At 36.5% G+C, this 18519-nt stretch overlaps 1 protein-coding gene across 6 annotated transcripts in view; it reads left to right on the top strand.

Moving 5' to 3' along the window:
* The window catches only part of JMJD1C (jumonji domain containing 1C), a 306160-nt gene that overhangs the window by 191290 nt on the left and 96351 nt on the right, over nt 1-18519 (top strand). For 4 of the 6 annotated variants that reach the window (XR_010920649.1, XR_010920650.1, XR_010920651.1 and 1 more), the window contains exon 3: nt 12182-12295. Coding sequence is in view for 1 of the 6 variants with exons in the window: in XM_067552587.1 (XP_067408688.1) it covers nt 12182-12295 (114 nt within the window). In the remaining 5 variants the exon portion in view is untranslated. The other 2 variants (XM_067552589.1, XM_067552588.1) reach the window with 2 other exon arrangements.

Genomic DNA, 18519 nt, shown 5'->3' with positions numbered 1-18519 from the left:
AACACCTATAATTGTAAAATTGAAATTGCTGTTGTTACATTATTTCACCTATATTTTTTTAACCAAAATTCTAAAAACACAAAACCTGAAAAATACACTGTCTCACATATCCATGGTTACAGACTAAAAGAGTTGGGTGTGTTCTTGGAGTACACCAAAGCAATTTTTAGTAATAGCTGAAGTTACAAATTGTGATACAATTTTCTTTAACGGCTGGAATGTTTGGATTTTCTTCACAGATTTTAAGCTAGTTTGAAGGGTTTTCTGTAAAATAGGTACACTGTGTTACTAGTAATACATGAATCCTATGGCAGTAAGCCAAGACAGTAATTGAAGGTCATGGATTGTTTGCCAAGTGCAGTTCTGTGTACTGCTTGATTCCATGGGGACTGGCAGTGCCGAGGAACAAAGACAGCTCTGTTTTTTAAGTTGATGGTATGGATCATTTGACAGAGTTTATGCCTGATTGTGAAATGAAGCAAACTCTGATTTAAACAAGTGCTGAAATAATGTATATCACTGTAAAATAAGCTGGTGTTCAAGAGTAAAAGTTGGTGTTTATCAGCAATGATCTCGGATATTAGTATTTTCTGTCAGTCTCAGAAACAAGTCACCTACATATTGTATGCTACAAGACACTCGTTTTAAGTGAAATATTAATTTTGTCTTCAGTATATATCAATGGTTTTGTAAAAATATTGCTGTAAATTACATGATGAGGCCACACTGGTGTAAATCTTTTTATATTGGTGCAGTGGATCTATTTTAGCTGTTTGCACCAATTTTAACTACATGAGTATATAGAGGTCCTTAGCATGCTTAGTGGATGTTCACGGAGAACACTGCAAAAAAAAATTATTAAAATGGAAATTAGTTTACTATTTATCTTTTACTACTATTCCATGGATATGTGGTTCTAATTATGTATTTTTAGTAAAACATATTTTCATGTGTGTGTGTAAAAGCATTACTATACTAGATATTAATTTTCTTTGTTATTAAGTTGCAGTCTATTAATAAAGCTTTGTCTAAACACTCAAACTTGTCAGCCCTCCAGACAGCCTTGTGATTTATATTTTAACAAGTGCCTGTCTTGGATATTATTAAGAATTGTCTGCTTTGTGACAGATGTACTGTGCAGAGTTCAGAATTTCAGTAATTAAATATCACAAAAATATATCATGCTTTCTAACAGGCATATTCCAGTTATTTACGCTTACTGAAATAAATTGCAGCAGTAGAACTCTTACTCAGAGGCTCAGTAAAGGTGGGGGGGAGGCCTACATGAATGGAAGTAGTTAGTGAAAGAAGTAGCAGTATATTTTTCTCAAGGGATATCTACAACTACAACCATCTTATTAAAGGTTGACCTAAAATGCTTTTTAACATTGGCTAAGACCACAAAGTATTAGCTTAATGCAGGTATAGAATTAAAAGTAATAATTTAAAACAAAATACTGTTGTTTATTTCTTGTTCGTTTGAGGAGATATGAAGGTTCTGTTTCCTATGAAAGAACTGATGATATCGCTAATATCTAAAGTCCTGAGTTTTGTATAGCTGCTGAGCCCACAATCCCAAGTCATGTAAATAAGAGGTGCTTTCATAGAGCTAAAGTATTTGATAGAATTACCCCTCAAGCATAAGGGAGGAGTGAAGGAAGTCCTGCTCAGTGGTAGAGAATTGATGAGCTGCTCAAGAAATGTATGAAGCTAGTATAAATGAAGTCTAAAGAAGTGCTATTTCTTATTTTCTACTGCCTTCTCGTCTCATGACATTCTTGGTGCTGATGAAAGTAGTTGCAGCAGTGTTTCTAAAAAAGATAACAGAAGGAAAATCAAGTGAAGTTAGCATCACCAAAGGTCAAGTGGTCATCTAGGCCAGCCTCCTATGCTAAGGCAGGACCAAGTATATTTAGGAGAGCTTCCACCTCAGATCATCTGCCAGTGGTGGAAAAAGGCACCATCCATCCCTCCTGAACACTCCCACACACATTCCGTTAACTCATTGTGAGGAGACACATTTATTTTAATAGACCCCTTGAAATCACTTTTCCCTGGATGAGTCCTGTTAAAGATGTAATTTGGGGTCCATGCAGTCTGTTTAAATTGATCTCCCTAGATATTGAAATTAGACAAACAATTGTCTGGTCTGCAGGTATCAGGAATGTATTGGAAGCATTCCTGATATTCCTGAAAACCTGATTGCCATATGTGGCAGTTGGGTTGAGCCATTCCAATTCTATCATTTGGAAGTGGCAGGCCTAGAAGGCCAAGGAACACCAAAATTGAAATTACATTTGAGAAGAGGATAAGTGATCCCTTGAATTAAAGTGTAGTCTTCACAGTTATGTAGCTTTAATATAGGCTTTAATATAGGCTAGTACAGGTATAATGGTTTGATACACTGGTTTTGTTTATAAGGTATCATGTACTGTTGTGGAAGAAACCGTGACCTGAAGAATGTCCTTAGTGGGTAGAAGACCTTTCAGTTCATCTTTAATTTTTAACCCCACTTAATATTTTATGGTTTCATATCTCTGTATGTTTAAAGCATTCCGATTCACCATTATATCTGTCCTTTGGAATAATTCGATATGAAAACAGGGGTAGTCAATAATTGATTTCATATTATTTTTCTTGGCTAACTGTATGCCTTATTTTTTCCATAAAATAAAGAATGTACCACTGTTTTATGTTTAGAATTTAGGGAAAATAATGTTTGGCAATCCCAACCTCCCTTGTGATTTTTTTTCTATTTGCTGTGTATGTGAACTAAAACCAAAGAGTAGATTATAAGCATCATTGCTAAATTTCAGAATAACTTGTTTGGAAACGGTTTTTATATTATATATTGCACCCCCCACATTTTTTCCTTCTTGGAAAGTCTGGTGCATTATTTGTTTTTAATGCAAACAATAAACTAGTAAAAGCACAAAGCATGTAGATTCAAATTTACAGTGATTTATGGGAAATTATCAAATACAAAATCTGTATCATTTTTTTTATTGTAACCAGAAATGTAAATTGGTAATCCCTGCACAATAGCAGCAAAACATACATTTTTATTAAGTTGTCACCTAAGGGCAGTTAGGACGTTGTATTCAGAAAGTGAGGGGAAAAAAGGTATACTTAAAACTCCCCTTTTCTTTTGCATCAGTTATAAGTTATTAACATATATTGTGAGATATAATGCTACTAAAGGGCTACCGAATAGTAAAACCCTGCTGGACTTCACAAATCCATTTTACCTTGCAGCAAGGTGGGGTGATGGCAGCAAAAGATGTATAGTTTAATCCTCTGGCTGTGAATGTAGTTCACCTTGCAGTCTTCTGATCTGAGTGCCTATTGACCTTAAATCAATCCTGTACCTCTCCCACATAAAGCTATTCCCTTCCTCCCCCATCTCTTCCTCTTTTTTTTTTTTTTTTTTTTCCGGTTGACAGTTTTAGAGCAATTTGTTGGTACTCTTATAATAATAATAATGAATGCACAGCAAACTAAATGGTTTCTGATGTGTTTCTAAAAAAAAATCAGCAGCCCCAAAGCCATTTATATTGTTTATTATAATGAGACTTGAAAGAAAGAAAGAAAGAAAGAAAGAAAGAAAGAAAAGTTACAGGTTTGTAAAAATGCAATTTGCCCAATGTATTTATTAATATTTTCTTATCTTTACTAACAAATAAAGATTAGATTGTTTTGAGATCTAGATCCAATAACTGCTGTTGTTTAGTATCTCAAACAGTTTAGAAAGTCAGAATTGTTTAGTAGCAATTTGCTATAAAATTGTAGAATGGCTCGGGTGTTAAAATCCAAATCGACATTCTCCTTTAGGAGCCAGACAGACACCAAAGGCATACCATTTGTATTCTTACACTCTGTCTCTTTCAAGTAAATCGGGAAAGTGAAAACTTGAGATCTGCATTTGCTGTATAGCAAGGACGGTAAACTTGAGCTGTCAGTCTCGCCACTAGTCTGGCTTTGTAGTTAAAATTATGACCTACTCTCTCTGGCCAGCCAAATGAGTAATCAGTAATGTGACTCGTGCTGGAAGTGACTCCATCACCACCTGTGACGGGGGATTAGTTACAGTTTACAGAGCACCGCCTCTTCCCTTCTTTCAACATGCCCTAAGCAAAGGGCTCGCTGGCTGGTTGGTTTCTCATTTGGGTGTCTGCGCTGCTGGAAGCCACTACACTGTGTTTTCAGGCAAAGAGAAGTATCGTTCGAGAGGTGGTTTTTTGTGTGTGTGTGTGGATTTCTAGCTGCTGTCTGTTCGGAGTGTCTGCTTAGTTATGTAAGCGGCTTCGGCAAAAATTATCATGACCCAGATCTGGGGACGCAGTAGTGCTTCAGCTGCAGGATTTCTCAGTCGTTAACACCACACTGTTGATGACAAAGACCGACTTGTAATCCGCCTCCGTGCCAGGGTTGAGACGGAGACAGTATTTGCTCGTCGAATACTTACAGCCAGGCTTGGTTCTGCTTAGTTTTTTCTGCATGTTCAGTGTCAAAGATGCAACTGAATCCGGAAATGATGGAGTAAAAACCATTTTCTTTTGATTTTTGAAAACCAAAGCGGTGTGTGGGTGGGTGATATCCTGAGAAAACACTGTTCTAGAACAAATGGGAGATTTACCAGCCATACGTCTGCCATGACTTGTAAGAAAGGTACATTGAGACTATCGAGGACAAAGTAAGATTTATATTTTCTTTTATTTTTTAATTAATTCTTTAATTTAGTTGTAGATTTTTTTTCCACTGGGCGTGGAATGGGCTATTTTAGAGTTCTCTGTTTTAGAAATGTAGCAAAACAGTATTTTACGGTTTTTAAAAAAATAGCTTTTAATAAAACTCGGTTCTCATAGGACATTTAGAACAGAGTAATTTAAAAAATATATACAGAATAAAAAGCTGCTGATAGGCTGTATATGCTGTGCTAACCCCTACTTTACTAAGTGTTTTTAATCAGTTTTATTTTTAATCCAAATATGCTGATTTTCCTTTTTGCAGCACCAAGTATTTTCTAACAACTGTGGTGGTTTTCCTAATTCCCTAACTGGCTGGGATGTTAGACTTGACATTCCTACAGGACGCTAATATTATGTTAAACAAAATTTGCAGTATCATATTAAAGTATTGGTTATATTAATGGTTATTGTTTGCAAACTCTTATTTGTGAGACACAATGTGTCAACAAAACCGATTTTTATGCAGATAGTTTTCTAAAAATACTTAAGGGGCAGAATAGTCTTAAATTAAAAAATCATGGAAAAATCATGTAAACGATGCATGTATTTCCTGTTACATTTTAAATGGCGTGCTTTCAACATGGTGTGTGCTGAGCAGCTGAATTGTGTTGTAAGGACTGTGGCTGATTTATTTTAAAAATGCCTTTCAGGGAAGGCTCATCTGGTCTGCTTTTTCTCATGTGAATGGAATGTAGTGCAGCATGGAGCTCCAAACAGGATACAGTTGTTCTAAGCATTTTTCCTATGCAATGGTAGGCCATAATAGAAAGGCAGACATCTACACACTATTGGGAATTTATTTTAGTTTGTTTCAGTGTGTAATGTGCTGGTGAACACATGTTAATGCCATTTGTGTAACCAGTAGTTAGATATTCTTTTCCAGCTCTGACTATTGAATATAAAATAAATTTTCTTTGCTTTAACAGTCTTCTGCTGTAGTACTGAATTATAGACTTTTGTGGCCAGAACTGTATTCCACAGTGACTTTCATCAGATGGCAGTTCCTTAAAGCTGTGGAAGTACCTGGCAGATTGATAGATCTGCAGAGTCCTGAATTACTTACTTATTCAAGTGTTATATTTACATTACTTTACATTCCAATGCATTTAGACCTATGAAATATTTGCTACTAATTCACTGGAAAAGCCAGAATAATGTAAGCCAGAATTTAAAGTATTTGCTTTATTTAAATGCATACATAGTTTCTTGTTTTCATATATGAAGTGGGTGTGTTGGCATGTTAGTCTAACACCTAATTATGCTTCTGATGATTAAGTATTTAGATGAATAACTGATACATTGTTTGCCACTTAAAACTGGGTGTATGCTGAATTTACATGATTTTAGATGTGCCCTGCGTTTTGTTTTTGAAGAATATGGTGGAAATTATTCATAGATGAAAATGTATCTAGTGTATGTAGAAAATACTAAAATACATGTATATGCCAGAATGTATTTAGTTGATTTTAAAGGTGTGTGTTGTGATGATTTTTGTGTGTGTGAAATAAATACTTTAAAAATAAAATTTTGAATTAATTCACTTTTTTGACTTACAAGATCAACGCAGTTACTTAAATGTAAATATCTAGCTTATCTTTTCGTAAGTTCAAGTTATTTAGTATTGTAGAACTAGCGTATTATGGTAAAATCAAATTATTTAAATAATAGTTGAAGGAATTTGTATGTTACAGCTTAATATATCAAAAACAGAAAAACAAAAAAAAAATACCCCACCAGTTTGACCTAGAAGAATTGGAAACTCTTGTAGATTACCCCTGAAGTTCCAATAATTTTAGTTTCTAATTTTAGCCACTACTGCCAGTTAAACATTATTGTCAGAACCCTTTGACCTAAGTTGAAAAGCTGGGATGTGTCCTAAATTATGTGTTTTTCAAATTGGAAAATGACTAGTTCTCTCACAGGAAATACAAACAACCTGTGTTATTTGTGTAATAGAGAGGGTATAAGAAATGAATTTGTATTTCAAATCCTATTTTATTTATCTTTTATCTTTTGCCACTTGGTAAAATTATTTCTGAGTAGAACAACTATGGGAAAAATATAGCTGCTTTGAGGTTTAATGATTAAACAGCATAATGAAAATGTGCCAGTGTTTGTGTTACCTTAGAGTAAACAGCTTGACTAGAAAACAATATATGGAAAAGTAAGTTTACTTACTAGCATATATACAATTAATTATGATTTAAATAACTATTATGGTTTAAACAGAAAATGTATGACGTTTTCTGTATTTTTTGCTAAAGAAAGCAAAAGCTAGTGAATATTAACCTTACAATTTTTAGATAAAAATTAATTGTTCTTTAATTTGAATCCATTTTTAATGGATACAATAGTGTACATTTTTACTAGGGAAATGGATATTTTAACAAGGTCAATACACCATATAAGAATAATACCTATATTATGTGTGAGATGAAGAGTGGGATTTCAGTCATTTGAGTTCAATAGTCACCTAAACAAGATGTAATAATACTAATTCATATTAAGTATTTGTACATGCTCTAATGGACTAACCATACAATTATTTATTCAGCTATAACGAGTATTCCTTGCAATGAAAATTAGCCACTGTAATAATCCAGAAATTCTAAAAGTAGTATTCTTTAGCCAGCAGTTCTGAAATTTGTGGTTTATGGACCATACTGGTGCCCTTTGAGCTCTTGCTGATGGTCTTCAGAGAGCTGCTGGTCACATAGTAGTGGACTACCTTGTTTCCAGCTGCTTAATTGTGTTCAATAGAGCTAAAATACACTATATACTTCCTTGATAATACGACTTCACGTCTGTAGTTGTTACAGGAATGTTGTGATCATAATAGGAAAGGTGGTTTGTATGATTGTGAAGGTGAGGGGCAGTCGTCCACAAGATAGTCTCTCTCCTCTGTTAAGATTTGACCCACAATATGAAAAAGTTTGAGAACGTCTGTTAGGCAATGAGAACAATTTTAAAAATATGTTAATCCACCTAACTTCTGCATCAAGATCACAAAAGCCTGAAAGTTACATGGTGTTATCAGCCTGAGAGCTATACTACATGCCCCCTCCAGGCGGATACTTTCCTGCATGCACTGGATAAAGCTGTGTTAATCATTATTTGATAATGTAACAAAGGAGTGAGTAGATTTAGGCACTATTAATATTTTAAGTATTAATAACATTGGTAATAAAGTAACTAAAGCATTTATATTCATGAAACTTCTTTTGACCAAGCACTGGATCACAACAGGATGGGAGGCCAGTTCAGGAAAACTCCAAAGTACTATGTTGCTTAAAGTTAATCATGTGCTTATGTGCTGTTTTGAATAGATATAGCCCTGGCCTACACTTACTTGGAGATTTGGCGGCAGTCGATGGGAGTTACGCAGAGTAGCTTGCATAACTCCTGTCGACTGCTGTGCTTCCCTTCTGCGCGCCATCTTCACTGCACTGTGCCGTCCCGTCGACGCAGCGCTACGCTACTTGAGGGGGTAGTTTTACTCAATCGACTTCTGATCGATTGAGCGGGTCTACACTGACCGCTCAATTGATCCAGAAAGATTGATCAGACGGCAGTGACTTTACCGCCGTCAGTATAGACATACCCTTAGACTTGAGCATGTGCTTAAGTGCTTTGATTAATTGAGGCCTTTAGTGTTTTAAGTCCCAGAAGCAGATGGCCACACGAAATAAAAAGGGAAAGCTGTGTGTTGTTGCCCATGTAAAACAGGCTGAAGATGTTCAGTTTTTCCTGTTTCCAGAAGATAGACATAGTTCTCCAGAGAGTTATCCTGTGATTTGTAAAGAAGCTTTTTCTGTACAGCCTTATAAAGAGGCAACTTGGACCTCCTTATATATACTTTCTTGTTATATATATTTGACTTGCTAACCTCTGGGTAGCTGAGTCCTGCTTGCTGTAGTTGATTAGTCTCTCAATTTTTTACCCATTTTTTGTCTGCTGTGGAATGGGGTACAGCTTATTGGAATTCCCACTGTCTGGCCTGGCAGATAGAAAAACGAAGAAATAGTTGAAGTATGGCAGTGCTTTTACTTGATGCTTTGCTTCTCCAAATCCCTTATGATATTCCAGTTCAGGTGTCTCACTGCTGTTCTGGGTGTCTCACTGAGTTGATGGAATCTGGCCTGTTTTTCTCAGAATTCAGACTTCTCTTTATAGATGTTTTATATAAGAATATTTTCCATTACTGCTTGGGAAAATTTCAAACTAAGCACATGCAGCTGGCCAGCCATCCCTGTTATAAGGATGTGTGGCATTGCACAGATTTGGTTTATTTTCTGTCTGTCTGCTTGTAGGAGGACTTATATCCCAGACTGTCTGGGCTGGCCTATTAAAGGGGTTAGAGAAACTAAGTAGGTAGCAAATTACTTTTCTGAGGAGAGAACCTAATTCACAGAGATACATGATTTGGAATCAGTTCATACAATACCTGCAATGAGAGAAACTGGTGTTTTATATGGAACTTTCTACGTAGCATTGCCCAAATACAAACATTAAGCCACACTCCAGATAGTTTTTTATTTAGTGAATTACATTCTATGTACAGATATATGTATGCAGAATCATTTCTGTTGACTTGAAAATTTTTAAGGCAGTGTAAAGAAATCAATTTGAAGAGGAAGTAGAGTATATGTAAATATGCAGATGCTAATCAGTAAATGGAAAAACTAAACCATCAGAATTTTTAAATTAATCTAATTGTTTTTTAAAACCATATTTTGGCACACATAGTTTGTTCCTGATTATAGGGTTTGAACTCCCTTCTTTACTGACTCAAAAGACTAACTATCCAAAGCCAGCTATGTGTAAACAACTTGAGTAAAGGAATTCTGTGAAGTATTAGGAGTTACATAATTACCAACCATTGAGGATCCAGGATTGCCCAACATTCCAGCACATTCTTTCCTTTCTATGTCTCTTCCCTTCCCATTCTTGTTCCTCTCCCTCAAATAATCTACGGCTATCAGACTTTTGAGGATTATTGATTGGCTAGTGAATTTTTCTTTCTCAGAAACCGTAATAGAAGAGGCTGTAACTAAAAATACAGAAACCAGCAATGTAGCATGCTAAATCTGAATGGTAGTGACAGGAGCCCCCTTCCCCCAAATAGCACATACTTAAACTAAGATAATATGGCTCTGAGTCTGTCTGTCTCCTCACTTGCTGTGTAAATGCCGGACCTGTTAAGCTCTGCAAGTTTTTTTTGTTTTTGTGTTACCTTTTACTAATAACCAGTAACAAGACGACATCCTAATAAAACAAATAATAATTTCTGGTGACATATTCTTAATTTGTAAATGAGTAACAGTGAAGTTAATTTTGCCTTCCAATTGTGTTTTGTGCAGACTTCATATTGTGCTGTAAAACAGTTCTAAGAGGAAGTGTTTAAGAAGGTGGGGTTTTGTTTTCATTTCTATTATTTTAGAAAAGTTATTAATACTGTGTATGCTTTCTCAAGGAGAAATAAGTTCCTCTTTGGGATGATTTCATAGTACATTCCCTGTTTGGATTTAGATAAAGCAAGTGTGAAATTTCTGATTCGCATTCAAACTAAAAGGGGGGGGGGAAATTGAAGGGACGGATTCAATGTGTAAAACTGTCAGTTTTGTGGAACAGTGATTCATAATGGAGAAGCTCCTGCCTGGCTGGTGAGATGCTACTAGACTAATGGTTCTCAATTTGCGGCCTGCGGGCCACTTGCTGCCCAGTCAACACACAGCTGCGGCCCGTGTGACATCCTCAGGGCCATACAGGTAGTATATATAGTGTGTGGATGCAGCCCACATAACACACAGAGAGCTGCATACAGCCCACAATGGTAAACAGGTTGAGAACCACTGTACTAGGCGTTTTAATGGAATGACGCTACAGAAATGCTAGCTCCCAGTTTTTCTTGTTACATGTTTCACATATTAGTGTAGATTATGATTACTGTACTATTTAGGTGGCTAAAGTAAAATTCTGTGTGTGATTGTCCAAGGCACATTATTTTAGCGATCTTATTTGCCCTCGCTCACACACGTTCTCGCACGTGGCATTTTCGCTAATTTTTATATTAATTATACGTTTTCAATGTGTATGTGTTTCTTATTTTTCCTGTTTCCTCCTTTATTCTTACCTTATACTGTTTGTTTTGATGTTTTTTCTTTCATTGTCTCTGTTCCCTCAGTCCTGATTTTCTATCTTGTACAATTTTCTTCGCCTGCTCTTTCTTTCCCTTTTTTTCCCCATTGCATTATGCACTTTGGCTTTGCTAAAAGTCATTCCCCTCTTCTCTTTCCCCAGTCCCCTCTTTCTACTGTCTGTCCATTTTCACAACCTCATCATATCTCCTTCCTCTACACTCAATCACATCTCCTTCCTTTGTGGTCAGTCACTTCCTGGGATTCCTTCTCACCAATCTCTCATCTAACTCATTCTCTTCGTACACCCTTGCCCAGTCATACTGTCACTCTACTTTTTCGGTCCAGAAAACTCCACCACTAATCAGAATGACTCCTTAGGGGAACATTCTTCTCCCCAAGTTACACTTTTGTCCCATTCACTCTCTGTAAGATTCTTCTTCCCATACTAAATGAGAGGGTATGAAAGCATTTTGGGGCCAGAGGCAGCAGCAGGAATTTCCACTTGGGACAAGCACATCATTCTCTCACAGTCAATGTGCAGTAGCTGATAATTTTCTTCTTTAAGTGTGGAAGAAGCCCTGCCCAAGGAGAGAGGGGTGCATGTCACTGAAGGCTTAAAAGTTGTCCTGTCTGAGGTTGCTATATTGGAGTGGCTGAGTCTGACTGCTGGAAGCGGGAGGACTAGCTGGAGAGAGTGTAACAGGGAGGAGTAAAGTAGGAAAGGCAATATAAGCAGCAGAGAAAAACAGGAGACAGGGGAAACTGACCAAGCATGGTGGAAGAGAATTTAGCAGACACAAAGGGAGCAGTTTCATGCATGCATTTCCTTCCACCATGTTGTCTTAAGCAGATGCTGCTGTGCAAGTCTGACCTTCAGGCTGAAAGAGAGGACCTGAATGTGCAACTGTGTGGCCAGAGTACAATCCTGTGCTCTGAAATGGAATATTGCGTTCCTGTGGTAAACAGCGCTCTCTTGTTCAACAACTATGTGGAAAAGGAAGACTCTATATTAACGTTCTGTTTTCTCATCCTAGTCTTTCTACTGACAGTACAAACAAACAAGCAAAATACATTCAGGTTCCTATCTTAAATGACTAGTTGTTCTGAATGAGCAAGAGGTAATTAAGTATTAACTTGGGGTTTTGATTAAAGAAATAATTGCTAATATATGGAACATTGGTTGATAAATAACATACATGATTTTATATATGCTGGAATAATGGGGGGTGAGAGGGAGCCAAACCTTATCTTGGTCCTTTGAAATGCTTAGCTTTGTTAATTTTATTTTTTCAGACTTTCAAGCCCTTGGTTGGAAAAACTGTGTACAGTTCAATCACTGCAGTAGAATTCCTTGTGGACAAACAACTGGATTTTGTAACTGAAGATAGTGCCTTTCAGCCCTATCAGGTAAGAAATATGGGTAGTGTAAAATACAGTCCATCTAGTTTAATTGAATCCCATGTGCTTTATTTTTAAAAAGCTTTTTATGGGCCAACCCCTGTGTAATTTTGATCCTGTTCATTTCTCATTGATTAATGGGAACTAAAGACCTTAGAGGTGAATGGTGTGAGGAGGGGGCTATAAATACTGTGTCACAGAACCTCCTTCAAAATAAAATGTCTAATCTGTTTGTTAAAAGTTAATCGATATAGCTAATTGTGGAGTAGATAACAGTATATTGTCTTTTCTTCTGGACCTGTGCTTTGGTCATTGAGACTCAAGTAGTACAATTATACTTAATTATTTATTGCTCTTCTCTTAAAACTAATTGCAGTAGTTTATTTTTTTTTAAATATGATTCCTCCCTCATCATTGACATAAATGGATAATTGCTGCTGTTTCTAAGTTTGTTTTCACAATTCCAGGATTCCAAATTTCTTAATCATAGCCCCAATAAATTAGAAAAGTACTTTCAGTATAGCTCGTGTGTGTGTTTAAAACATGGTGTTTGTGAGGGATCTGGTCACTGGAATCCTAAGAAAAATATAATTTTCTTTAAAGATAAGATTTCAAACCATCTCTTCTATGGTAAATACAAAGGGATAGAACATTGATTTTTTTTTTAACTCCTAACTATAATCAGTCCAATGCAAAGTTTCCATAAGATATCTCTGTACTGTAGATTATACAAAGGTAATACTTTGTCTGTTTGGGAGAGATTGTTAATGGCTGATGGACACCACAATAATGTTCCTGCCTCCCTCAAAATTACTGTAGTTTTTTCCCCCCCAAATACATGGTTTAAAAAATAGTGGAAATAAGACCTATATGGGTAGAATTTTTTTTTTTTTTGGTTCACTTAATGGTTGGTTGATGATTTTGTTGTGAATCACTAATATTTGAGGAGCCTAAACAAATTCAAAACTTTTTGTCTCAGTCCAACTTCAATCTTCCAACTTGTTCTTAGTTTACTAAGAAAATGTCTGCTATGATTATCTTTTGCATTGCACGAAAGACCCAATTTATTTCCTCCAATCTTGCTCGTTCTAGTTGAGGCAAGCATCCTTTTTTTGGCAGTAGGTGCTTTGGATTCCCACAGAACAGTCTGAGCAAATTTACACCAAAGCAAAGGTGGATGTATGAGGAAGAAATGTTGCATCTTGTAAAGCAATCTGACTTCAGGCCTGTTGCCAGTCACCAAGCTGTACAATAAGTGTTTGGGCTCTTCCAATGTAGTAGATAGGTGCCAGGAAGGTTTTGTCTTCACCCCAAAAAAGCTTGAATTTTGTTTGGGGTTGTAAATCAGTATTGATGTAATACAGGAGTTCTTGAAACAATGGCCATTGTATCATGAACAGTTGACTACGTCATAATTAATTATAATTCTGTATTATAGTTACAGCATGGAAAGAAGTAGGATATAGTATCTTATTGTAGCTCGTTTGTATCTATTACATTTTTAAAGTAGGTATCTGAAGGTTCAAGATGCTGCATTGAATTTTTTCTAAGGCTGCCTTTAGGTTTAGGAGTTTTTCATTTACACTGGAATCAGGATCTTCTTTTTACGTAAAGTGGAGTTTTTAGTTGTTGTGTTGTCTTTAGAAAACATTTCAATCTCTTATTTTCTTGTATAAGAGGAGTCAGTTTCCCAGCTATTTTTACTTACATTATTGTTTTGTTTTGTGCCAGATTGTTGATATCATAAATTGAATTCCTGTTTTCACTGAAAAGGCATAGTATGAACAATGCAGTGATGTTGTAGCCGTGTCTGTCCCAGGATATTAGAAAGACAAAGTGGGTGAGGTAATATCTTTTACTGGACCAACTTCTGTTGGTGAGAGAGACAAGCTTTTGAGATACACAGAGCTGACCTGATGAAGAGTTCTGTGTAGCTTGAAAGTTTCTCTCTCTCTATCTCCAACAGACATTGATTCAGTTAGCTATACCTCACCCACCTGATCTCTCTAGTTTGAGCAATAACATATAGTGGACACTAGTGTAAGATTTCTATAAACTCTGCCTCCTGTGTTCCTCCTTTCTGACATGGAGAGGACCACTGCTGAGAGTGAGAGGTAAGTTATTGTTCCATGCATCTCAGCTGTCCACTAGATGCTGGACTTAGATCCCTGATTTATGACCCATCAAATGAAAATGACTTGGTTACAATAAGAATCTAAATTACTATTTCACTGACATTGTAACCAACAGATTATTGAAGTTAGAGATTGATGGAACCCTAAATTCTAGATTCAACTGGATAAAATTTGTATGTTGTATGTTCTGTATACCAAGATGCTGAGCTCACTGACCGCTTGTGCAAAGATTTCATTAAAATAATTACTTGTTGACTTCAGTAGTGAGCTGTTACTGACACATATTTTGTAAACAGTATTCACAGGCATGTCCTTCCCCCCATTTCCAGGGACAGTGTTATCTCATTGCCAATTATTTTGTTTAGCATGTGTAAATAAAAAAGTGCTCCTCAGATATAAAGGAATCCTTCTCTAAAATACATCAGTTAAATTACAGATCAATAATGTAATTGTTAAAATTACATGTTAAAAATGTAAATGTGAAATTGCAGAACTATTAACTGATATGTAACTTATCATTTAAATCAGTTTCTGTACCAGATGACTGGAGGATAGCTAATGTGATGCCAGTTTTTAAAAAAGGCTCCAGAGGCAATCCCAGAAATTACAGGCCAGTAAGCCTAACTTCAGTACCAGGCAAATTGGTTGAAATTATAGTATAGAACAGAACTATCAGGCACATAGATGAATACAATTTGTTGAGGAAGAGTCAACATGGTTTTTGTAAAGGGAAATTATCTACTAGAATTCTCTGAGGAGATCAACAAGTGTGTGGACAAGAGTGATCCAGTGGATATAGTGTACTTAATTTTCAGAACGCCTTTGACAAGATCCCTCAACAAAGGCTCTTAAGCAGAGTAAGCAGCCATGGGGTAAGAGGGAACGTCCTCACCTGGATCAGTAACTGGTTAAAAGATAGGAAACAAAGGGTAGGAATAAATGGTCTATTTTCATAACGGAGAGAGGTAAATAGTGGTGTCCTCCAGGGGTCTGTACTGGAACCAGTACTGTTCAACATATTCATAAATGATCTGGAAAAAGGGGTAAATAGTGAGGTGGCAAAATTTGCAGATGATACAAAACTACTCAAGATGATAGTTAATTCCAAAGTAGATTGCGAAGAGTTATAAAGGGATCTTACAAAATAGGTGACTGGGCAACAAAATGGCAGATGAAATTCAGTGTTGATAAATGCAAAGTAATGCAGATTGGAAAACATAATCCCAACTATACATATAAAATGATGGGATCTAAATTAGCTGTTACTACTCAAGAAAGAGATCTTGGAGTCATTGTGGATAGTTCTCTGAAAACAGCCACTCAATGTGCAGCGGCAGTCAAAAAAACTAACAGAATGTTGGGAATCATTAGGAAAGAGAGAGATAATAAGACAGAAAATATTGTATTGCCTCTTCATAAATCCATGGTACACCCACGTCTTGAATACTGGGTGCAGATCTGGTCTCCCCATCTCAAAAAACTTACATTAGAATTGGAAAAGGTACAGAAAAGAGCAACTAAAATGATTAAGGGTATGGAAAAGCTTCCATGTGAGAGAGATTAATAAGACTGGGTCTTTTCAGCTTGGAAAAGAGACAACTATGGGAGGATATGATAGAGGACTATAAAATTATGACTAGCGTGGAGAAAGTAAATAAGTAATTGTTGTTTACTCCTTCTCATAACACCAAAACGAGGAAGTCACCAAATGAAATTAATAGGCAGCAGGTTTAAAAAGAACAAAAGGAAATATTTCTTCACAGAATGCACAGTTAACCTGTGAAACTCCTTGCCAGAAGATGTTGTGAAGGCCAAGATTATAACAGGGTTCAAAAAAGAACTTGATAATTTCATTGAGGATGGGTCCGTCAATGACTGTTAGCCAGGAGAAGCAAGAATTGCTGTTTGCCAGTGGCTGTGAATGGCCGCCAGGATGGATCACTTACTGATTATTATCCGCTCAATTCATTCCCTCTGAAGCACCTGGCATTGGCCACTGTTGGAAGACAGGATACTGGGCTACATGGACCATTGGACTGGCCCAGTATGGCAGTTCTCATGTATCATACAGATTTTTTTTATTGGCATGATTTATATGGTGACAGTATTCTCTTCTGGAAGATATGTAAAATAGCGTATTCCATTTTTATCTGCTTTTGAAAGAGTTAATGTTCATTATTACTGAGCTGAGTGCCACTACTGTAGTGTTAGCACTGTGAAAGCATAGATGACACATTCCCTGCCTCATGGAGCATACAGTCTAAACTAGTTTCTATTTTTATTGTTTTTTGGAAATCCCTTCCATCTTGCTTTCTAGAGATCCTTGAAAGCTTTGAGGTAAGACTTGTTGAGTTCAGGAGATACACTTATCCATATAGAATGGCCTTATTGTAGAACTAGCAGAACAAAACCATTAAACCACTTCTTTTTGAATGGAGGAGTTAAGAACCCAAGTTTGCAAAGATTGATCTACTTTAATCCTTCCTAACTATACTAACTATATGTAACCCTCTGGTGTGGACTCTAACAGTGTTGTGTTTTCGGTTTGGTACTCTTAGAGACTGTTTTAAAGCTTTATGGTGAACTAGACTTTTTTTTTTGGCCACACATCTCTGTGGTCTGAACACTTAGTTTCAGACCCGTTGGCCCAGATTTGTAAAGGTACATATGCATTGCAACACTGAACGCTGCACACCTAACTAATTTAGGAGCCTAAATCTCATTTTCAAAAGCAATGTAGGCACTTAGGTGCCAAAATCCTATTGACAATTGAAACAGCAAGGTTTAAATCTGCATGGGGAGACTCCATCAAATTTCAAATTCAGTGCTTTAATCCTGTGGTCCATTTCTGTTGTAATTGAGACAATGAACATATTCATCATAATGTTAGTATTCGGAGATAGATGTTTCTAGAACTGTTCACCTGTAGATCCACTGGTATGACTCCTGTTCAGATCAGTTGTGATAAAAATACATGCCGGTGCCATCTAACGTGACCGTGTATCTGGTGGCCTTTATGAAATGAGGTTGTTGTCTTAGTCCAATTTCAAGATGACAGGTGCTCAAGCCAGAGAAAACAGCACAATCAGCATCTTTTTAGTCTCAGCAGACAGAATAAGGGTTGAGTAGGCAAGGAAACTAAATTACTCTCTCCTTTAGAAGTGTTTACTCCAGAATAGGGTTAGAGGCACATTAACTGAGGAATTTTGAATCACAGATTCCTATGCCACCATATCTGTTCTGTAGATCAGTAAACTTTAGTTTCTGTGATAATAGATCCAGCATCTTTCACAAGCATTAAACATACTTATTTTTCAAAAAAATGGGATAGATATACTTGCCAGATCACAGCATCTGGTGATTCTTATAACACCTTCCCCTTCTAACTTGGTTAGTAAATCTTGCACTGCATATGTGCATTTACATAATACATCTAAGTTTCTTATCATATGGATTTCCATTTTTACATATATGTATTGGTGCTGCTTGCAAGTCAGTCCATTTCTTCACAAACCAATAAGAAGTTGCTTTGAGGCCCTTATGCCTACAAGAAGCCTGAACATGTAATGCAGTAGTCACCAGCCTATAATTTTTTTATTGCCCTGCCAAACACACACCTGCAGTTTTTTATTTTGAGAGATATAAAAGTCATTATTTCTTACCTGCAAATTTTGCGTGTGATTGAATGTGACTCTCATTCATTGATCTGGGATGGCTGTTAATCAAGTATTCCCTTGTTCTGGCAAGACTTTTTGCTTCAGACAATTCAGACTTAAGCAGAGGTTTGAGGCAAACTGGTTTGGCAATGACATGAAAATTTTGTCTTGTTGCAGTAAGTGGTGGGCATAAAAATGTTTGCTATTTATTCACTATCCTAGTGTATATCTATAATGAATAAATGAGTGTGAAATGCGATACATAAGACACATAGCCAGTATTTTTTTGTACTTTGGGTCCAAAATATGGCAAATGTACTTTAAAATTGTTTCTATTTTCCACTAACATACAGTACACCCTTGCTATATAACACCCTTCACAATAGTGAACCTTGGGCTACAGCGCACCTGATTTCTGGACCCCACTTCCAGCCCCGCCCAC

Source organism: Emydura macquarii, unplaced genomic scaffold, assembly GCF_026122565.2.
Source record: "Emydura macquarii macquarii isolate MOO-44397 ecotype Brisbane River unplaced genomic scaffold, CSIRO-AGI_Emac_v2 contig_1390, whole genome shotgun sequence".
Lineage (NCBI taxonomy): Eukaryota > Metazoa > Chordata > Testudines > Chelidae > Emydura > Emydura macquarii.
This window is presented reverse-complemented; position numbering and strand designations above follow the sequence as displayed.